The sequence below is a fragment of the Callorhinus ursinus genome, unplaced genomic scaffold (genome assembly GCF_003265705.2).
Source record: "Callorhinus ursinus isolate GAN/ISIS: 27379988/994484 unplaced genomic scaffold, GSC_fseal_2.0 scaffold9, whole genome shotgun sequence".
Classification (NCBI taxonomy): Eukaryota; Metazoa; Chordata; class Mammalia; order Carnivora; family Otariidae; genus Callorhinus; species Callorhinus ursinus.
In genome coordinates this window covers 29,420,986-29,444,713 of record NW_027397071.1, presented here as the reverse complement: position 1 = coordinate 29,444,713, position 23,728 = coordinate 29,420,986, and the positions used below count along the sequence as shown (strand labels likewise).

Sequence of the window (23,728 nt, the reverse complement as noted above, 5' to 3'; positions counted from 1 at the left end):
CCATTTTTTTAGTGTATCAACAGACTTTAAAATGTTCAGACTTTCACTCTGGGAATCAATTCTGCAGCAAACTTGGAAACAGTGTCAAAACTTTATGTGAATTTTTATTTATTCATTGAAGTTTTACTTTTAGTACTGACAAATTGGGGAGAAAGCAAATTAAATAAGTTAGACTAGATTTATATTATAGTATCAAAACATACAGCTATTAAAATCACATTTTAAAATAATATGAATTATAATAATATATTAAAATCTTAAATATGCTCATACACCAAGTTTTTTAAAAGCAGGAAGCAAAGTTATATGGGCAATGTTATGCTGATACATAGAGAAGAAAATACTTCAACATGTTAACAGTAGCTTATTTCTGATGGTGGGACATGATTTTTCCTTTTCTTCTTTATACTCTTGCTATTTTACAAATTTCCTATAGTGTTCATATATTATTTATATTCTCAAAAAATAAAATGTTGGGTAAAAGCAGTCCATTTATAATAGACACAAACTCATAAGCATATAAGGAAAAATCTAAAATACCTATGAACATATAAGAACTATGTAAAAATTGTATGATATAAACTAACTGGAAAAGAACACCAGGGAATGTCTGCAAGCCTTTTAAGGGAAACAAAAGAGAGCTCCTGATTTTCTAGGAATGAGGGTCTTAGATGAGGAGGTGGCTAAGGTCTTGGATCCTTATTAATTCTGATGACAGTCATAAGCCAGACTTAGCTTTTCTGCTGCATAGAAACAAATTCGGATACCATTTTGGGAACCCTTCAAATACTTTCGGGCAAACAAAAATGACACTGATGTGGATTTAATAATTTTGCCATTTAAGGTGATATATTTGTTCATTGAAACAAAAGAGGAAGTTGTAGACATCAGAACAACCTGACCAGAGTCTAACCCTCTGAAATGATTACAGCACCTAAACTTCTAATCTTAATATATTCTCAGATGTTCGACAGGTATTACTGGTAAACATAAAGTACAACACTGTCAGGGAGGCAGCTGTATCCCCAAACCATGCAAAATCGACACAGCAACAGGGCTGTACAAAGAAGGGTGCGAGTTCTTACCTTCTAGAGACCAGACTGAGAAGGCTTCCATAATGTTTTCGCCAAGTATTGGTTCCGTAAGTACCCTGTTCTTCTTTTTCTTTCTTGGCACTTACGAATTTAGTGAGGTTCTTATCCCTGATTGCTGCAAGAAAGGATCAAATTTTCGGAAATCACCAGTGAGCAGCTGATTCTCTGTGCGACAAGCTGGGAGTACAAAATCAGGGATAAATTCATATCTTCCCCCTCTGTCCATTCTTGCAGCTCCATTATCTCCCTCCCACAAGCTTGGAGTTTCAGTGCTTAGAATTACTTCAAATATCCTTAAAGGCAGACAAGCACAAAAAATTTTAGTTAAATAAGAAATATACCCAAGAGGATCAGACACTTCTTTTTATTTCTTAATAAGAACATGATCAGTAGCCTTAAATTTAACTTACAGAGATCTTTTCAGCCTGCATATTTGCTTTTGGTTGGTTAACTGAAATTTTCTATATTTTTAAGAGCATTGGTGAAGGAACTTGTAAGGAGTTTGTGCATAGTTTTAATAGGTTTAAGTAGTTTTAAAGTAGTTTCTAATGGTTTTTTTTTTTTAATGACCAACGGGTCATAAAATAAACTTGATAAATTATCCTTTAGTGTAACTATACATTTTGGCAAATCGGCACAAACTAAACCTAAATGCATCAGTTAACCACTGACTAAAGTCAGTGGAGAGACTTTGTGGGGAGTCTCTTATCTTTCAGCCTCTTATATAAAATTATGTTTTCCTTTTGGATTAGAGGGTGAAGTAACTTGTAAGAGTTACTGGTGGCATAAGTTTTTAAAATGTGATGTACCATGGTTCAAAAGGCCCATCCTTCAGTCTGGCTTTGCAGTCCATTTCTAGATTTACTCAGAAATTTTCAAGAGGGGGATGCCTGGGTGGCCCAGTCGATTAACTGTCTGCCTTCTGCTCAGGTCATGATCCCAGAGTCCTGGGATTGAGTGCCGCATCAGGCTCCTTGTTCAGTGGGGAGTCTGCTTCTCCCTCTGCCTGCCGCTCCCCCTGCTTGTGCTCTCTCTCTCTCTCTCTTTCTCTGATAAATAAATAAATAAATAAATCTTTAAAAAAATGAAAAAATAAAAGTATTTGTTAAAAAAATAAAAAGAAAAACTTTTAAGAGGGGGCCCAGATTTAAATTAAATCTGTTGTAAATTAACCACAAAGTTAAATTTGATGTACAGTCAGGTTTGGGAACCTCTGCCTGCAGTTTGCCTGTAAGTTTTTCAGATCCCCTGCTAAAACAGAGCCTTATGATATTATGGAAACACAACCAAAATGACCTGGGAAATGCAAATAAAGAGGAAAATAAGTGTTTTACAGCTAATGATTACTTTCTAAATTACTAGAATCTTGGATATTTAGGATTTTTAATTGAATAATACTATGAATAATAATCTGAGAGGAAGAATGAGGTTATACATTCTTTGCATACTGTGGCTCCTTTTTTAATCCCCCAAATGCTAAGATATAAATGCTTAATGAAAGGGGAGGAAACTCATTTATCGGCTATGTTCGTATGGACCCTATTCCATATGTTCTCATGTAATTCTTGCATAATAACTACTGCCCGATTAAAAAAAAACCTGACATACAGATTTTAGGGTTACTTAAAAAACAACAAACTTATATTGAGCTTTTATTATGTGTTAGACACTAAACCAAGTTTTGAGGAAGCAAAATTTAATGAGACAATTTTCTGTCATAGATAGGTTTATAGCCCAGTAAGTGTACTAACAATGTTAAAGGGGTCTTACTGAAGTATCTCTAGGGTACTGTGAAGCCACAGGGCTGAGTGAAAATTCTTTGGAGGGGTAGGAAATGAGAAAACATTTTGAAAATGACCTTTTGGCTGGAACAAGAGGGTAAAGTTCACAATGCAGAAGACAGAGGAAGAGGAATTCCTTGACAAAGTGGGAAACCATGACCAAAGGCAAGTTTAAGAACTTACAGATTACACTAGGGGGAAATTAGAGACTTGGAATGTACAGCCAGAGTGAGGCTGGAGAGTGAAGCAAAATCTAAATCATGGAGATTGCTATTTGATATGTGAAAAAGTCCAGAAATAGTGTGTGAGCAATGAGGAGCCACCAAAGGGTCTTGAGCAAGGGGTAAGAAAGAAGCTGTTCTTGGAAACTATGGGTAGACCATTTGGAGGGCAAACAAGATGGAAAAGTCAGATAGGAGACCAAAATAGTCTGATACAGGGACCATGAGGATTTGAATGATGGAGATTCCAACGGAGAAGGAGAAAGATGATGAACTGGAGAGAGAGTGAAATAGATGGCTCTTGGTTATTCTGTAGAGGGAAGAAGATAGGATTTCCTGATGTAGGTGCCTGGGTGGATAGTGTGGTGACATCAAGTTAGAAAATACATGAGGAGGAGGAGCGGAGTTAAAGGAAAGGTGGTGAGTTCAATTATGAACACATGACAGGTTGAGGAGCCGGTGGGGCATCTTAGTGGAAAGAGCTGGAATGCAGGGTGTTGGTAAGTGAGTGGGAAGTAAGGAAGTGAGTGGGAAGTAAAAGGATGGAGAAATAAGATGGTACCAGCAGAGAAATGTTAAGAAGTGGGTGGTTTGAAGACAGTGGTGACAGCTTGACATGACAAATTTGAGAAGTAGGAAGGAAGCCAGGAGCAGATAAATAGATTGCTGAGTAGTACGAAGGGTCCAATGAGGTTGAAGATGTGGTATGAGATAGGAAGTCTGAATTATGACTGTGAATTTCCCCAGCAGTGCCCTGCAGCGATTGTGGGATTAAGCCAAATTTACAGGTTAGCAGGGCAGACTAGGAAGGAGGACAAGGGATTTAAATATCCTTCTCTACTGTTTATCTCTATAATTTTACTGACAATTTCAGGTGGTTGAATTTTGTACAGAAGAAAACCACAATAAAGAGGCCCCAAACCCGCAAAACCAACAATGCAAACTCCGAAGCACCTGGGAAGTAATTAAGGATTCTGAGGACTTTAAGAAAACCACTCCTATGACAACACAGCCACCTGCACCCACATTCTCATTGCTGCATATTGGACAAAGAATTGTGTGTTTAGTCCTTGATAAGTCTGGAAGCATGTCGGTATGTTCACTGGGTCTTGGTCTTCAGGATGCTGCTCTCACATTTGTGTATGATATGATCTGGACAACAATTTGTAACAAGCTGGGAATAAACGCAATCCTTAGAGTCAGAACAGTCACAACAATAACATTACCATCAGAAACACCCACTTCAACTCTATTCAACAGAAATTCAGCAGCAAGTGTCTCATTTGCCAAATTAAATTAGCTTTCAATTTATGAGCAAGATCTGCTGAAGTACATAGCCTTGACATCTTTTAATGTTTCACTGACAATATGTACGTCTATAGAACTATTATCAAAGCAGTAATAATCTAACTAAAGCCTAATCTGGCTTGATCTTTTAGGGCTATTCAAACAAAGGCCCTAAAATTCTACCCAAAGATGCTACTAATTATAAAGGATTATATATATAAAGCCCCTTAAATAAGCTTGTAGTCATTTATTCGATGTTAAGGCAGCCACTTCCAAATTTCCTCTACCCTGTTTTGTTATTAGTCTGCTCATCTGAACTCAACCTGACTGCTTTTCTTCTACTTCTCCATTCAGAATGGTAACCGCCTTAAACGACTGAATCAAGCCGGCAAACTTTTCCTTCTGCAGATAGTTGAGCAAGGGTCCTGGGTTGGGATGGTGACATTTAACAGTGCTGCCCAGGTACAAAGTGAACTCGTACAGATAAACAGTGCCGCGGAAAGGGATGCGCTCACCAAAAGCTTACCGACAGTGGCCTCAGGAGGAACGTCCATCTGCAGTGGGCTTCGATCAGCATTTGCTGTAAGACAAGTTCCCCCGTCATTTGTCAATGTTTACAATTTCTTTTCCCTAAACTTATCTCCGTTTTCAACAAAATTAAGTCAAATTTTCTCTAATATTTAAGTTCTTTCATAAAAGAGCACCTACCTACCTTTCTAGGTTCCCGTACCAGGGACTCTCTTCCAGGTGTCCTATGTCTCAGCAACTTGGATCGCTTGTCCTTCGGTGCTTCCACACCTTTGCCAGGCTCCCCACTTAGAATACTTTCTCCTGCCTCTTCTGTCCTTCAAATCACATTCATTCTTCAAAGATTCATCCCAGACATCACGTACTTCTGGACATCTTTCCTGATTCTTTCAACTGTACAGAATCACTCTTTCTACATTCTGTGAAGTTTAACAAAAAATTTCTTATGACTTCTAGGCTCTTCTGTATGATTTTCTAATCACATGCTTCACTCAAGCAAAATTTCATTAGGGATAGGACTTATCTCTTTACCTCCCAGGCTGCTGCACAGTATCTTTTATACGGAAGGTTCTCAATAAAATTGAATTATTTGAAAGCACCTGATGCTTACTTGCTCCAAATACATAATCCAATATTCCATAGTTATTTAGAAGATATTTACCCCATGAAAAAAGAATAAGAGGCTGAAAGAAACTGGCTTATTAAGGTCTCAGAATCTCTGTGGCATCTTGGGCAGCTCAGCCTTCTGCCTGATAGGGGGCACAACACGTCCATGGGGCTGTTCCAGATTCCCAAGCAGCAGCAGGAACATTTGGTTTCCAGCTCACACTATTGCATGTGGACAACAGACAACCATTTCCTCAAATTCTTCTGTCCCCTGAGACCTTTTATTCCACCTTGAAATTCAGTTCCCTAAAATTGATTTCCACTGTATGCACAGTCGGCTGCAGAACCCTTGTCCAGATGCCGGCGTGCATCTGGATTCTCTTGCCTCTGCCACTCGCCCAAGCTTTGATTAAAGAAGCAAATGAGGGAGGGGAACGGACAGTGAAATCGCTGACATGTTATTCTAAATTCCTGCTAAGCAAAACCTTAGGGGAGATGAGTAAGGCCAGATGGCCTGGTGGTGAAGAGAGAACTTCTGGTTCTGCATTTTCCACTTAGATGGGTGAGAGAGAGTGCGAGAGATACAACTGGAATTTAGATGCTCCTCCTGCCCAATGGAGTTCAGATGTGGGATGGGAGGAGCCTGTGTGTGATGAGGGAAAGAGCCTTGTGTACTAAACTGTCTCAAGTTCTCCGCTGGTTCCTGCTGCAGAGCCCTTGTCAGGTCTGTTCTGGGCTTCTGTGTCTGCTGAGGGGCCCCCTGGACTTTGTTCTCTGGGCTTGATCAGGGCCCAGTCCTCTTTCCTGGTTGACTCAGCCCCACCCTGGCTCTCACTATTGGAGCAGAGCCCAAACACTCCCTTGTCCTCCATCCAGCCCCTGAGCAGACTGAACACCCCTTAGCCTGTATAGTGAGATGACCTGTTCTCTTGTCTGCTGACTTCTGTCTTTCCTGTGGGATATATGGGAATTTCTACATGTTTTCCACGACACATAGCAGTGATCGGGAGTAGGACAAAGGAATCCAAATTAAGCCCTTTCTCTGTCCTCTCAGCTTGGTCAGATCAAGGCCACGGCCAGGGTTGAGAGGATCCTGGGCTTTGGGCTCTATCATGTAGCAGCAAGCACAGTTCTGTTCTCTTCCCTTAGGTGGCAGCCCCTCTCAGAGTTCAAATAGAGTGTAGCACAAGTCCCCTCTGCTCTTAGCTTTCCTTTCAACCTACTTAAGATACTTTCCTTTTCTGACAGTCTGGTCCAGATTAGAGAGGTTACTTAGGCTTGATTGCTAGTTTTCCCTTCTTCTGGGTCTCTCCTACTCTTTTTAGGGGAAGAGTGGACTCTTGCCTTCCACTTCTGAAATGAGTAACACTATTTTTTGAATCTAATTTTCCTTCTATCATAATCTTATCCAACATTGGTAAAAGGTGTGTGCTTTCTATACAATGTAAAAAACTATAATCTGTGTTAATCAGGAATAGTTGAAACATAGATGTCATAGGACAATAGGAGCTGGGGTTAATAGGAACAAAATTATTTGTTAATCAGAGGGAATATTAAAAATTTTAATATTGTGACCTGGGTACTTACTGGTCAGAACCAATGCCAACCATAAACAGCTGGTATGGTCAGATGGTGAATACCATATAAGCTAAATCTACCCTGCATCTAATATCTCCCAAATATTATACCTATTCAGTGAGGGTGGTTTCTGAAGGCATCTGGGAACCTCCAAAATCCTGTCAAGGAGAAAGCATATGAAGAAAACTAGAAAAACCTCCTTCGCTGCTTCCCCAGTGCTGTCTATCCCTGGACCTACCCTGTATCCTTCTTTACAGAGCCCGCTCTGCAGTAGGGTAACCAAGAGAAAAGACTATTGTCAAGTTCCATGAATGTTGCTGATTTAAAATTTTATCATTTCAAGACAGAGAGATATTTGACCATTCTCAGGCACTTTTGTTCATTCCCTCTGGGATTTCTCTTCTCATTCCCTTTAAATGCAGTTCTCCCAAACCCCTTGGCCACCCTGATAACTCATGCCCTGCATTATGTTCTTAGGTTATTAGGAAGAAATTCTCAACAGATGGATCTGAAATCGTGCTGCTGACCGATGGGGAGGACAACACTATAAGCTCGTGCTTCAACGAGGTGAAACAAAGTGGAGCTGTCATCCACACAGTTGCCCTGGGACCCTCTGCAGCAAAAGAACTAGAGGAGCTGTCTCAAATGACAGGTGAAGGGTGGTCTGCTGCTGTTGTGTCCCACTGAATTGTCTCTTCCACTGGACTGTGAGCTCCAGTGAACTGGGGAGAAGGGGAAGGATGGGATATATATAGAGAGGGGTAATCTTATTAACCAACTACCTGCCTTTACCTCTAAATGACCATTAGAATTGACTCTACCCATTTCTTTTAAGGCCTCAATTCTAGGATTATGGCAGTCTGAAGGAAGATGGGATCAGCATAGCACTCTAGTTAGGACTCAGGTCTCTCTTCCCAGACACTTTGTAAGGACTGCAAAGAATCTAATAGGTTAGCCAGGAACCACTCTCTTCCAGTTGGCAATTGGCTTAGAGACCCAGGGGAGACAGATGACAAGCCACTAACTATATAACACCATGATACAAGTACTCTATTAACAGTAGAAAGCACCGTAGAATAGAAAGTCTTTGACTTTATTAAGGGAAGGAGAAGGTCCAGAAAGGTGACATCTAAGTTGACACTTCAATAAGGAGTAGCAGGGGAAGGGCAAAGGGCCTGCTAAACCACACACAAGGTCACTCTGAAACTGTAGAAAACAATGCAGTTTCTCCATAAAACATTAATATATGAAGCTTCTAACTATCATACACAGACAGATGGTTAAAATAGATTCCATATGTGCCTGGCTTCTTTAGCAGAGTAGATGGGCGCAATTTTTTTAACTTAGGGCCAGTATTATGGATATCAATTATTATGCTGAGTTGCCACCTGAGGCAGCTAAAATGACAGGACTGCTTGTTTCTATTACTACCTGCCTTAGGCTGGGTTTCCTAGAAATAGAGCCTGAGACAGGGATTTGGGCTCATGTGATTTATAGAGGGAGAGCTCTCGGGAGAATAGGAGAAAGGGAAATGGGACAAGACAGGGGAAGGACCCAAGCACAGAAGTGGACTTAGAGTCTAGCTGAAGCCTAACCCTACAGGGGGCTCTCAATCTGGAATTGCATCACACACCTCGTACAATCTTGAGGCAAAAGGGCTGATCTTTTGTACCACTGTGTCTTTCAGTCAGTGGCTGTGGACAGTCAAGACAAGGTGGAGGTGAGGGAGCACGTTATTTCTCCAGCAAGCGTAGTCTCTTTTGGTAAGGCAATTCTCCAGGAAAAGGGGCAGTTACATGCCATTAGCAGCTAACACTTAGAGCAGCTGGGGAGAGATTTGCTTGCTTAGGTGAGGGTAGCTGGGTGGGGCCCCAAGAGAATTACCAAAGTACTTACCTTAAACTTTGGATGGCATTAAGAGTTTAAAAGTGCTTTCACCTCAACTATCTTAGTTATTACATATGTTCTAAGTAGCCCAAGACTGAGAGACCTGGTGTATAATCTATTTTTTACTACACGTTAGACTTTTCTATAACTGTCCCTTGTCAGCTGTTATTTCTTGCTGTTGTTACATACACATGTTTTATGATTTAGGAGAAAACCCAAAAGTCAAGCTTGTTAAGATTATGTCGAAAATAAGAATAAATCAATAGGCTTGGAATAAGGCCTAATGAATTCTCTTTTTGAAGTGTATGACCTTTAAAACATGAAATTTTATGCTCCTAGTTTTGACTAATCAGAGATTCATGGCTGCTTTGCAGATAACTGACATAGCTGGACAACTGAGATGTTGTCGAAGCTATTATTTAGTAGGATTAGAAACTTAGCATCGACTTCTGAATTAATCTGGATGCCTGTTTGATGTTGATTGATACTTTAAAAATGCAATAGAATATTTATGTCACATATTCTGCTATCTTAACAATAGCTAAAATGGTGCAAATACTTGATTTCTAGAAAATAACTCCTGATAATATAATTGCATTTTAGGAGGTATGCAGATGTATGCTTCAGATCAGGCTCAGAACAATGGCCTCATTGACGCCTTTGGGGCCCTTTCATCTGGGAATGCAGCTGTCTCCCAGCGTGCTATCCAGGTCAGAATTTTTACTCTTTGGTTTTTCATGTTTACAAATAATCATAACCAAGATGGAGGGTTTAATGGTTAAACTTTTTAAGTACTACATTCTTCCAGTAGTAAGTTAAAACTAAAAATAGAAGTTTCAGTCTGATATTGGACATTATTCCTAAGATGCAACACTACCGTTTTAATCAAAGCAATTAGTGTTTACCTGTTTGGAAACAATACCGTCTTCTCCATAGAAACCAGCAACATACAATATTGGGTCCAAAAATTCTTTTTTAACATCTGTTAACAAGCACCCATAGCAATATAATTGGCTCAAATTTTTCTTCACAGTAGATCATCTTGACACAAATTTTCTGGGACAAGTAAGTGCTCAGGGATTACTTGCTCTATTTTTCCATTACCTCAAATGTCTGATATTTGTCAAGATTTCCTTATAATGGATGAAAAGTGTTTTGCTCTGTGAAAAGCCCATGATGTCAGTCAAGACACCTGGGCCTAAAAAAAAAAAGACACCTGGGCCTGCCATTAACTCTAACTGTGGGTTAAGAACTTCACCTTTCTGGGCCTTGGTTTCTCAGCCAGATAGGAACCAAAAAACATCCACGGGCTCTTCTGGTTCTAAAATTTCAAGAAAACCAAATTTTCTTTCAAAAATCTTGGGACTATTCATTAAGAAAAGGACAAATGTATTTTAAATGTTCTTCTTGAAGTTTCAAAAGCTACTCATATGAATTTTTAAGCTAGAGAGTAAACAATCAGAACTCACATCTGTGTGAATTATGATTTTTATTGTGATAACTTTATTGTGAAAGTTTGGCTGAAAATAAAAGAACAATGTCATGTCAAAGCAAAATAATGACAGATTTGGAAACAACACGTTTTCTGATCTACCTGTTTAGCATTTAATCAATCAAAGAAGACAGCAATTTTACTCATTTGGTTTACCCTAGCTCAGATTTAGAAAATTAAACTCAAGAGTCCAGTCTGGAAATTGGAGGAATGTGTCTGAAAAAAAAGTGATTAAACTGATGAAAGGACAAGTTCACAGTCAGGCAGTTTCTGCCCATTACTTTTGTATTTAAGAAGCCTAACAGTGAGAGACAGAAATGAGCAGAACTCATTGACCCACCCGCCTTAAGAATCAGATATAAGAGCCCTCCACTTGTTCCACATCCAAGATCAAATCTACCTGTGAAATTAGAAAATCTGATTCTATGATCCAGCCACCCTATCTTCTCTTAGATATCAGTTTAAGGACAAGAAATAATTACCAAGGAGACAATCCTCACGGTCACATTCTCTGTAAAAGTCCTGTTAACCCTTCCCCATCTCAGTCCCTGCTCTAACCACTCCTTCATTCTGCTCCAAACAACAAATCAGCCTTAGTCCTTGACTTACTTCATTTATTTTCACAGGGACTACAATAACACTTGACCCAGCATTGGTTATTTGCAAAAAGTCCCAGTCAGACCCCTTAAGAGTTTATAGTCTAGTAAACAGGATGAGGTATAAACACTACTAGGTATAAAGCAAAACACACTGTGAGAATATCAAAGGAGTGACAGAATCACGATTCTGTGGGAACTCACAGGAGGGAGAGATTATTCTCAGTCAGTAAGTGAGATGGACAATAGAGAAAGTGTCATTTGAACCGAATATTGAAGGATTGGTAAGGCTTAGACAAATGGAGATGACTGTATAGACTTTCAGGAAAAGCAGAGAGTATGATAAAGTCAGAGCCAGGGATTCATGACTGTCCTTTGGGGAAGTGGTCTGGTTTGGGTGTAGAAATAAACATTGTGGAAGCTAAGGCTGGAAAAAAGGTAATTTAGAACTGGATAATGATAAGACCTAAATACCAAACCAAGGACTCAGGCATCACGGAAGGCTTTTAATGGGGCAACTGAGAATTGGAGGCAGAATGGAAGAGACTGTGTGATGGGGACTGTATTCTCCAGAATGTAAAGAGTTGTTTTTCTTCACAGCTTGAGAGTAGAGGCTTAATGCTCCAGAACAATCAGTGGATGAATGGCACAGTGCTTGTGGACAGCACTGTGGGAAATGACACTTTATTTCTCATCACTTGGACAACACAGCATCCCCAAATCCTTCTCCACGATCCTAGTGGAAAGAAACAAGATGGATTTGTAGTGGACACAAACACCAAAATGGCCTACCTCCAAATCCCAGGCACTGCCAAGGTATGGGCGCAGGTTTTATCTTTCCCACAATTTGACAAGATAAATTAAAGTTTTTACAAAATAATCATAGCTTTTTAAATGTGGGTGGTTGCTAAAAGGAGAGTTAGTATTGAATGAAAGAAAGAACAAGGAAAATTCTCCATCCAAGTCTCTATCTCATTAGTATGACTGCAAATCAAGGGAAAGGAAATTGGTGATATTTTCTCCAGGTACTAAACGGAGAACTTTCAAATTACATAGAAGTCAAGATGCAAAATGGTCCTTGAAACTACGGGATCATGAAAAACATTTCCTCTACCTCTGGAACCCATTGATTTGATACTGCTTTTTAGAAACCAAGGAAATAATAAGGACACAGCTTCCTGACCTCATTTTCCCCAACTAGGATTTTCCTGACAGTAAGAACCATGTAGTTAATCCAAATGTACCAAAATTTCCCTTGGCTGACAGAATATAAGAGATCTTCTTAGATATGCTTGTAACATACTTGTATCGGATAAGCCCTTCCTATAGATGGTATTAAAGTCAGGTCTGTCTCACCTACAGTTATTAATTGGAAATGTCTCCATTTGTTTTGGTCAGGTTGGCACTTGGAGTTACAGTCTGCAAGCAAGCTCACAAACCCTGACTCTGACTGTCACCTCCCGTGCTTCAAGTGCTACTTTGCCTCCAATTACAGTGACCTCTAAAATGAACAAAGACACAGGCAAATTCCCTAGCCCTATGGCAGTTTATGCAAAGATTCATCAAGGATCCTCACCAATCCTCAGGGCCACTGTCACGGCTGTAATAGAATCAGTGAATGGTAAAACAGTTACCCTGGAATTATTGGACAATGGAGCAGGTAACCATTCAAAAAATTGGAAAACACATCTTTCTTTTCCAAAAAGCAACCAAGGAATAGAAGGAGGGCATGATCTGGTGAGGATGTTAGAAGCAGGGAGTCCACTACTGGGGGTCTGGCTGGGAGAGTTCCCTGCTTCCCCACAATTCCTATATTTTAAAATGTTGAAAAACATGAATAAGGGCCTACCTTTAGCTTCTGCAAAGACCAAACACATTAGTGGCTCAAGTTCAATACACTCAGACACTCCAGGGAGTTGTCAGAGGGTATTCCACACTCCCCAAAAAGGGAAGGAGGAAAATTAATAGCTATCTTATGTTATCTTCATTTTTATCTTTACCACACACTTTTGAGATATTGTTATCCCCACATTACAGATGAAGAAACTGAGGCTTTCACATTTAGAAAGCAGCAGAGATAAATTCAAATGCAATTATATATGCCTGCTATATGTATGCAGACTCTGTATTATCTTGCCCCCAAAATGAAAATCCTGCCCATATTTTTTAAATAAATCTAACAGGGAGCGAGAGAAAGAGAATTCTACATTTCTTTTTAGAAGGAACATGACTGTTTACTCTGATGCAAGTAACTTTATTAGAACAAATTCTGTAAATGAATTTCCTACCCAAATCTACCCTGGTGAGAAGTCATAAGTTTTAAAAAAAAATCATATAACATTTTTTCTCCATAGTAATGTACAACAATTCAACTCAGTTCAACAGATACTTAACGAATAGTTACCTTGCGCTATGTTGGATGTAGCAGACACATGGCATGACCTCTGATTTCAAAAAGAAAGACAATTCAGGAAGACAAAATATACACATATGAAGCTAAACACACACAGAGACATATACACATGTGTGCATGTGCACATAAGAGAAAAAGTAGATTTCATCTTTAACACAATCAAATCCTAAACTATCTTGGAGATAGCACAAGATTATCTTTGCTTCAAAAATTTTTAACCCATATATGAGTTAGAAATATACAAATGCCCATCTGCCTTTCAGATATTCATTAATTCCTTCATTTTCCTGTCAAGGTGCTGATGCTACTAAGGATGATGGTATCTATTCAAGGTATTTTACGGCTTATGATACAAATGGTAGATACAGTGTGAAAGTGTGGGCTCTGGGAGGAATAAATGCAGCCAGCCAGAGCTTGACACCCCAGCAGAATGGAGCCATGTACATGCCTGGCTGGATTGAGAATGGTAAGTAATCTGTAATAACACACCTGGCTTGAGTAAAAGGTTCAGGATCAAGAGAAAACCAATAAGCCTGTGGGGAGAATGGTGTGATTTAATATCAGGGTTTCTCTGTCTGAACACTACTGACATTTTGGGCCACATAATTCTTTGTTGTGGGGGCTGTCCTGTGCATTGTAGGATGTTTAGCAGCATTCCTGGCCTCTACTCACTAGTTATCAGAAGCATCCCCCACAGTTATGACAATCAAAAATGTCTCCAGACATCATCCACTGTCCTCTAGGAGGCAAAATAACCCTCAGTTGAAAACCAATAGATTGAAAGTAGCTTTCTACTGCCTGGGTTCACATTCCAGCCCTCTACCGAAGGTAATCTCTTTGTGCTTCACTTTCCTCAGCTGTAAAATAGGAATAATAATGGTAACTACCTAATAAGGTAGTTATGAGGAATTAACAAGGAAATACATCTAATAAGCTGTTGCTGGTAAATAGTAATGTTCAATAAATGTTTGCTATTATTTTCAAATAAATTTTAAAATATTTTGTAATAAAGCTCTTTCCACTGATAGTGGCATTTCCATAGAATAAGGGAATTTAGGGCTTATTATATACATCAGTATCACAAGCCCCACTGTCTCCTTTCTCTTGCTCAGACCAGGGAAAATAGTAGATGAACCTAATACCAGCCAGTACACTGAGCCCTCATGTAAGCATGTGGGAAAATTGTGCTCCAAGAAATAGGCAGTCCTATACCACTCTTGGTCATAAACACTTGCCCTGGATTAGAGTTGGAATTGGGACCAAGACTAGTCCTGATGGGTTCCAGGACTTGTTTTCCATCAATCTCTACTGTCTTGGGTAGGTCTTTTCCTAGCGCCTGGTGTATTGTAAGAACAGCTCCGCCAAGAAGCTTCCCACTGTCCTATTTACTTGGGTGTGTGCTCAGTAAAAGGAGGATTCTAGGACATGTGGTGTTTCATGCAAAGGCGATCACAGGAAAAAAATGCTTTAAAGACATTGCTTCCAAAGCTCTTTCACGTATTTCAGCTAAGTTTATTTTCATTTGTTCTTCTTTCTGAGTTAGGGGGAAAAGGCAGGAGTTTAGCCTTCTTGGCTTAGTGGCCATATTTAGCCGAATGTGCAGTGTTTTACTCACATTAGGACATTACATTCTTCTAATCATCCCATTTTGCAGACAGAGAAACAGAGGCTAGAGAGGTTTTTGGTCTAACTGTGATAGGACTAACCATGATAGGACCTGGCTTGGCATTAGAGAGCCATGTTTTTCCCCTCTATCCCTTGATGAGCCTGAATACCAAGAGAGATGGTCTCTATTGGTGAATTGAATACTAACTCTGAACCCGCTACAGTATCTACTTTATCTTTGCCCTAGACCAGATTGATGGGTATGAAGATCAATCTGTCTTTACAGACAAAAATTTTAAAGGCTAAAGAAGTAGAGTTTATGAGAGAGTAAATTCTGTGTAATGCCATATTAGGGTATTATGGAATATTTTTATTGAAATTAGAGTCGGAGAACCCTACTAATTGAGCAGGCCAGGGTATTTTTTGAATTCCAGGATTACTTTTATACAACCTTTCAGCAAGAATGTGAAGAAAATTGAGATTGCTACAAGCACTAAGTTCCTATGCATTCAATGAGAAAATCAGAAGTCTTCCAAAAGCATAAAATTTTAGAACCTCTAACACAAAACAGTTTATGAGAAGCTGCAATCTAATAAGAAAGATAAAACACAAACATAGAGAAAGAGGGGAAAAAATACATGGAAGGAATAATCAAGGTAATTCTTGATGGTCCAGATGATTAATTACCAAATACATGGGAAAAATAATAAAACCAACAGTATTATCTAGGTGAAAGAGATTTCTTGAGGCTGTCTAAGAAGGCTTAAAACAGAGGTAGGATTTAAGCTGATCTAAGAAGAATAAAATCAGGATAGGCAAAAAGATGGGAAGAGAAACAATTCCAGGACAAATGTCACGAAAATAAATTATGAGAATTGTTATTCCATAAAACATCCAGAAAATATCTGTAAGATAAAAAACTGTGATTCTCTCTTTGCTTTTTTTCCTCTGATGCAACCTGATTTGGGATCTTTACACCAAATAATTAAAATTAATTTTGTGTGTGGGAGGAGAGTAGGCAAAGGTGAGAGTAGGAAGAGGTCAATCTGATAACAAAATGAAGTATAGTCATATAGTTGCTTACAATGTAATGAAATGAAATGAAATGTAATGTAATGCAATGCAAGGTAATATAATGTAACGTAATGTAATGTGATGTGATGTGATGTGATGTGATGTGATGTGATGTGATGTGATGCAGGTGAAATAAAATGGAATCCACCAAGACCCGAAATCAGTAAGAATGATCTTCAAGGCAACCAAGTGTGTTTCAGCAGAACATCCCTGGGAGGTTCATTTGTGGCCTCTGGTGTCCCACAGGCTCCCATACCTGATCTCTTCCCACCTTGTCAAATCACTGACCTTAAGGCAAAAATCCATGGGGACAAATTTATTAATCTGACTTGGACAGCTCCTGGGGATGATTATGATCACGGAAGAGGTAAGCTGAATGTGGTGTGGCCCCTGTAAAGGAGTTTACCAGCCAACAGAGGTGCAGAAGGAGGTGAGGCAGGCAGGCAGGCATGTTGTGGTGCATGGGGAAGGCAGAAGCCAAGAGGGATCTTGAATGTCCTCTGAAATAAAAGGTTAGGGTTTTTAAATAGGAGAGGTTTAGAACCTGAAAAACTGGCCCACTTGAAGTTTTAAGAGGTTTCAACCAGTAACAGGCAATCTAGGTTTTTTTGAAATCTTGCCAAGCTGTCCTTTAATAAACCCCATTTTTAGCAATGACTCCTGGAAAGGATTGGGAATAGAGCATAGATATCTATGGAGCAGAGCTGACCTTTGGAAGAAACCTCAGGTCCTACTAGATTTTTGTCCCAAAGTATAGTCTTCAGATTGCAGCATGGGCATCACATGAATGCTTGGTAGAAATGTAGAACCCCAGTCCCCAACCAGATCTACCAAACCAAGAATCTGTATTTGAAGATCCCTGGGTATTTTGTATGCACATGAAAGTTTGAGAAGCACTGGTACCAAAAACTCCTCTATAAATAATAAAGCACTAAGCAGTAATTTAAAGGCTTCCTCTCTCAGCCAGATGCATGCACCGAAATACAGACCAAGGCTTTAGGTCATGCCTGTCCATTTATTTATTTATTTGTTTGTTTGTTTAATTTTATTTTTTTGAGAGAGAGAGAGAGCATGTGCGTGCACATGAAGGGGAAGGGTGGGGGCGGGTTAAGGGGTGGGGAGAGAGGGAGAGGGAGGGGGAGAGAGAGAATCTTAAGCGGGATCTATGCCCAGAGTGGAGCCCGACATGGGGCTCAATCTCACCACCCTGAGATCATGACCTAAGCTGAAATCAAGAGTCGGATGCTTAACCAGCTGAGCCACCCAGGCACCCCGGATCCAGTTTTATATTTATCACTCTGTTGAGATACACAAATAAGAATGTAAAAAGAATACTAATAAATATGGACCATCAATTACATTTATTCACTGGAAATTTATGGAATGGTGATATAGTTTCTAATAGACTTTAAAACTTCTTTAACACTTGAGAATTACAATCACAACTTTTTTTTTCCTTTTTAGCTTACAAGTATATCATTAGAGTAAGTGCAAGTATTCTTGATCTCAGAGACAAGTTCAATGAATCACTTCAAGTGAACACATCTGATCTCTTCCCGAAGGAGGCCAACTCTAAGGAAGTTTTTGTGTTTACACCAGAAAACATCCCTTTTGAAAACGGCACGGATCTCTTCATTGCAGTTCAGGCCGTTGATAAGTCCAACCTAAAGTCAGAAATCTCTAATATTGTAGGAGTGTCTCTGTTTATTCCCCCACAGACTCCTCCAGAGATACCTACTCCTTCTCCTCCTTGCCCTGATATTAATGTCAACAGCACCATTCCTGGCCTTCACATCTTAAAAATTATGTGGAAGTGGCTAGGGGAATTGCAGCTGTCAGTAGCCTTGGGCTGAGTTTTCATGAGATGAATAAATCATCCATCCTTCTTTTGATTATAAAGTTCTCCAAAATATATTTTAAACTTTCCTGTAGAGGGCGATATAATGAAATAAAATGCTAAACAACTGGCTACATATGTATAAAGACTATCATTGAAATACAAAAGTTTAATCATCGCACAGGCATTTATTAATGATTTTTAAAGAAGAGGTGCTTGCATTGATAAATGAAAGTATGTTTTAATTCCTTTTAAGGAGCTTTGCCAATTAAAAAGAACATGTAATTGCAAGTGAAAGGTGCCAGATGCCCAGCTAGGTCAAACTATTTAAATACAAAAGGCATGGCTTGTTATTTGTATCAACATTACCAGGAATAAGGATTCTCTTCTCTAAATTTGCAAGGATTATACATTTCAGGAAGAGATTGCACTGCAGAAAGAAACAGTAGCATGAAGTCTCCTTAGGCATAGAAATGTATGTTATGTGCATGAAATTACAAGTCAGTGATGCTTAAAGCCACAGTGGTAGGAGATGAGGTGGGAAAGGTAGGTTCAAGCCAGATGGGAAGGGGAAGTGATTGAGAAATAAACGTTTTTTGTGTACTTTGTGCTAAATGCTCTACTAATGCCTTATATGCATTATCTTATGTAATACAATTCAGTTCATTCAACAAATGTCCATCAGCTGCCTATTATATTCCAGGCCCATGGTAGGTCCTGAGTACAAAAAGATAAGAGTTGGCCTTTCTCCTGTAGGCAATAAAGAATATCTGAGGATTTTTTTTTTAAATCAAGAGATAGATCTTATCAGAGCAATGCTTCAGAAGAGATACTTTGAGGACCACATGAAGAACTGAATAAAGGTGGGAGAGGTGTGACAGATTAAAGGGGAAGGAAAAGAAAAGGAAAAAACGAGCCAAATAAACTTAGCAGCATGGCAGTCCCCATAGGGACTAATCACAAATTGCAGGGCCTCCCAGGAGAAGTATTCCTGTAAAAGATGTTTCAAGTTCTCAGTTCATTAGCATAATGAGTTCAAGATGTGGGTGGCTCTCTGACTGAAAATAAACTATTTTCAATAAGAGATTTTTCTACATAGGCCCCAAATTTATTTCTATGTAGATCTTCCTTATTTCAAAACAGGATTTCAGGTACCTTAGAGATACATTTAATAAACACAATAAAAAAATTAAAATTTAAAAATGAAGTGAAATAAGTATGTACTAAAAATAAAAGGAAGGTTCAATACATCCAATGCCTTATAATATAATGTTCTGTACAATTGCTACAGCCCAGTCACACATTTCATTTTGAGCTTCCAAGCAGGCAGAAGAAAGACATACAGAGTAACAAAATTAACAGAGTCTACAGTGAAAAACACACCAGAGGCTCAGGAGGAGCCATGTGAAGTTTTATCCATGGATCCTTAATAAATTAGGGTACTGTGATATTAAGGGCTGCAGCCTCAGTGGCATCCATATAATAATCACAATAGCAAGTTTAACATAGTGCTGATCACAACATCCTTCACCATAATCACACTTCACTGTGATGTTACAATGGAGTGACACCCCAGCATTGTTTAGGAAAAACAATTATACAGGGGAAAGTCAAGCTCTTGAGTTTGCTCTAAAGATAAATTTTGGAGTAACGGATTGCCTGTCCTTCAGCACATTTTCTATGTCAAACTTCCATTATAGAAAGTTTATTATAATAATTGAACGGGCAGAGAGTTCTCAGGCCAGGAAAACACTGATGTTCTAAAATTCAGTATTTCTTATTAAGGACATATCCAGGTACTCTGCCAACCAAATGGACAAAAGGTCAAATCGAAGTCTTCTGAAAGTTACAAAACCAAACTGAGGCACATGCATGACCAGAGGGGCCACTCACTTGAGCCATGTGGAAAAATGGACCTGAGGTCTACAATTCAGCCCCATAGAACATGTCTGCTATGGGTTTCACTTGGAAAATGTCTAAATCACTCATTGAGATTTTAATTTCCCATTTGGGCAAACTCAGTGGAATGTACCATGGGATAAAGGCAGGAACTGCATAGGGATGTATAGTGTTAGTTCAGAGAAAAGATAAATGTTAGCATGTAAATAAGAAAGTAGAGAATGGCAAAGAAAAACATTTTTATGTACTCTGGGATATAGAGAAGCTTGTTGCAAAATGAATCTGGAGTCATACGTGGTAAAAAAAAAAAAAAAAAAAACTTTTGCCTTATGCCATTACTACCCCACAACAACCTTAGTTTTTTTAGTTTCTCCTAAGCCACTTAAGTGAGTGGGTAAATCTTGTGAATATATCTAAAACATTAGTAACTCGGGACTTTCAAATAAAGGCCTATGTCCTATGTAGGCTTTTTCATCTAGAACCACAGTTTTATTCTGTTTCCTCTGTGAATCTTCTCTCTGCCTTTGTTACTTAACTGAGCCTGAACCCTTATTGGAAGACTCCCTTTCCTCTAGAAGAGACTGCTCCTCCCAATACCCAAGTACCAGGGATGGGTGGGGAGAAGTATTCTCTAAGCTCCCCTTTGCAACTTCCAAACCAGGCCATTACTCCTATGGTCTCATGTTTGGTTTTTTATGGGTTTTTTTTTTTTATAAAGCGTTTATCCTATATCACTGATCTATGTCATCCTCCATCTGTTCTCTTCACTGTCATCTACCAGTCTCACCTAAGACGGGCACCTGGGTAACAATGTTTGCCCCTTGCCTCCTAAAATCACTCTGCCTAGTATCAAAATCTATATGAATGAGTCCATCAATATCTTAGCCTCAAAATTCTTTAATCTTCACCCCATCTCCACTAAACTTTAGCAAACTATTGGACTGAATCATGAAAGTGCCTTTATATATATATGTACATATAACATATATGTAATGTAATATTATATAAACATGCAATATATATTAAGATTTATTTATTTGACAGAGAGAGAGACAGCAAGAGAGGGAACACAAGCAGGGGAGTGTATGAGAGGGAGAAGCAGGCTTCCCGCTGAGCAGAAGCCCAGTGAGGGGCTCAATCCTAGGATCCCAGGATCATAACCTGAGTCGAAGGCAGACATTTAACGACTGAGCCACCCAAGTGCCCCAAAAGTGCCTTTTTATAAGTAAAAAAAAAAAGAGAGAGAGAGAGAATATTGGCAATTCCACATGGTTTGACCTAATACTTCTTTTTTAAAAAAAGATTTTATTTATTTATTTGAGAAAGAGAGTGTGTGCACATGAGTGGGGGGGAGGGGAGAGGGGCAGAGGGGGAGGGAGAAGCAGGATCTCCACTGAGCAGGAACAGGATGCAGGACTTGATCCCCTAATATTTCTAAGGCTCAATCTGGACCTAATAATGGTATAGAACAACCTCACCTATGAAACCTTAAAATCCCATAGCCTATTCTGGTCACAACCTCTTAACCTCTGAGTTGTTCACTTCCTAACCCACTAAACTGGCTTTGCAATTTTATGATGACCTCTCATCACTTGATTGCCTCTATTACCCAGCCCATTCTCTCTTCTGCTGTACAGCCCGATATGCTGTGTCACCTCAAGTCCTCCCTTGACAACCCCTTCAATTCCCTCATCTACTTCTACTTATCTTGTTATCACACCTTCCCTGAAAGTCCCTAGCTTTGCATTAAGGGCACTGTCTGTGTGCTAGAGGCATTCATTTATCCATTCAACAATTTTTTTTTTTTAAATACCAACATTGTGTCCCAAGTACTGTGTTAGATGCCGAGGATACAATGAGTGAACAAGTCAGGTATGGTTTCTGCTCTCAAGGAGTTTATAGCCAACTGGCAATAAACAAGCAAGCAGGCAAGTAACAATGCACAATATGTAGGTGCTATTTTGGGGGAAGCATCTATTTTAAGAACCCATGATTTGGTAGCCAGTCCACATGTGGTGTCTGCCAAAGGAAGTGATACTTAATGTCATAATGTCTGGCTATAAGTATAAAAACTAAGAGAAGGAAAAGAAGCAAAATGGTCCTAATCAAACTTCTGTTTCTCCAAATATTACTACATCTTTCCAGTTGGGCAAAATCTACTGCCAGATGCAAGCTGGAGTGACTCTGGGATCAAGTTCTTTTCATTTACTCAATGATTATCTGGTGAGCAACATCAGCAAAAAAATGAGAAAGAAAATATAAGCCATGTTTTTAAAATTATACTTTTAAAAACTACCTGCATGTGAACCCAATGAATTCTACATGCTCCCAAATAATTCTACACGGTTTCAGACTTTTGAAAATAATGTCAAAATCAATAACATGCTGTCTAACCATGTTACAGTGATTCATTAAAACAAAGAGAAGACAAATCAATGAAACAGTGTTCAAGGAAGCTTACAGTAAAATTTCACCAAAATAGCCAAAGATAACAATCCAGGTAAGAACTAAATAATGAGGGCCAGAAATTCATTGAATTAGAAAGCCTAAGCAGTGCATAGTTATTGTAACTGAGAAAAATCTATTTAACCCAGTTCTGGGCACCCAATGTGAAAAGGCAAACATGTTAAATCGTTCTTCTTAGTCTATTTAATTGTTACTAGAGATAAATCTTTTCCTAAATATCAAAAGTAATCCCAAATCCATTAGAAAAACAACAACAATAACAACAAAACATAGGTGATGAGCTGCAGAATGGATAGCACAATACATACTGTAGAGGGCATAGCAAGCTCATGCATGATTCCAGCAGGAACAGAACTGTAGCTAATCCTACTCATAGGGCATAGCTGTGAGACCCAGAGCAATGCTTTAAGGAACCAGACAACCAGTCTACTTAGAGGAAGGCTTACTTAGTATCTGGGGGGTTGGAAAGCACAATACTACTATGACCACCATCACCCCACTGACAGGGGTGAGGAAGAGGTGTTGGTGGAGGGAGAGGTGAACAGGGTTTCAGGGCCTTAACTACAAGAAGAGAAAGGTGTTACATTATCATCATCATTTGCTATGTTACCTGATATTGATAACAGCCATCATTTACTGGGATTTTACTAAGTGTTAGGCACTAAGTGCTTTTCATACTCACATCCAGGCCCTCCCCTAATATTTGAGGGGCCTGGGGCAAAAGTACAAAAGGGGAACCACCTAAAATATGTCTAAATATGCAAACATTGGCTAACAAGCTGTTACAAATGTGTTTATCTCCTATCTTCACAAATATACCTTCACTATGACTTGGAAAGCCAGATTCAAATTTAAAATTCTTGGACTCCTCTATGGGGCGCTTGGGTGGCTCAGTCAGTTAAGCATTCAACTCTTGATCTCAGCTCAGGTCTTGATCTCAGGATCATGAATTCAAGCCCCATGCGGGGGTTTAAAAAAACAAAAATAAAATAAAATCCTTGGACCCCTCTCAATGTCATGCTGGAATATGGCAGGTCAGGAACAGATGGGCCATGGAGCACCCTCTTTTCTTCCTACTCTTCCCAACTCCAGTCCTCACTCTGAGGGACCTCATATTCATGGGCGTGGCCACTTCAAGCCCATGTACAATATCAACAGCTGCCCTTTGTCCATTTCTCCAGCCTGGAAATGAACACACCTCTGATGCAATCTCTGCCCTAGGGAGAACTGACCCTGGCACCCAAATCAGTTCTGAGCCATATAGACCATGGTAGGAGGGTCATTAACTAATCAGGGAATTTCAGGTTTCAGGCACAAGTTGTGTGTTCTAGAAGTGGGAAGGAGGGTCATTCACTGGAAGAGTA

At 39.3% G+C, this 23,728-nt stretch overlaps 1 protein-coding gene across 1 annotated transcript in view; it reads left to right on the top strand.

The window, feature by feature from the left end:
- Positions 1-18,131, top strand: part of CLCA1 (chloride channel accessory 1) — a 30,028-nt gene extending 11,897 nt beyond the window's left edge. Inside the window, exons 5-14 of the mRNA XM_025872574.2 lie at positions 964-1,141; positions 3,971-4,189; positions 4,738-4,965; positions 7,573-7,747; positions 9,586-9,692; positions 11,671-11,886; positions 12,469-12,730; positions 13,779-13,949; positions 16,290-16,529; positions 17,627-18,131. Coding sequence (XP_025728359.1) covers positions 964-1,141; positions 3,971-4,189; positions 4,738-4,965; positions 7,573-7,747; positions 9,586-9,692; positions 11,671-11,886; positions 12,469-12,730; positions 13,779-13,949; positions 16,290-16,529; positions 17,627-18,015 — 2,185 coding nt within the window. The 3' untranslated portion in view covers positions 18,016-18,131. The remainder of the gene's footprint in view (positions 1-963; positions 1,142-3,970; positions 4,190-4,737; positions 4,966-7,572; positions 7,748-9,585; positions 9,693-11,670; positions 11,887-12,468; positions 12,731-13,778; positions 13,950-16,289; positions 16,530-17,626) is intronic.
- The last annotated feature ends 5,597 nt before the right edge of the window (positions 18,132-23,728 follow it).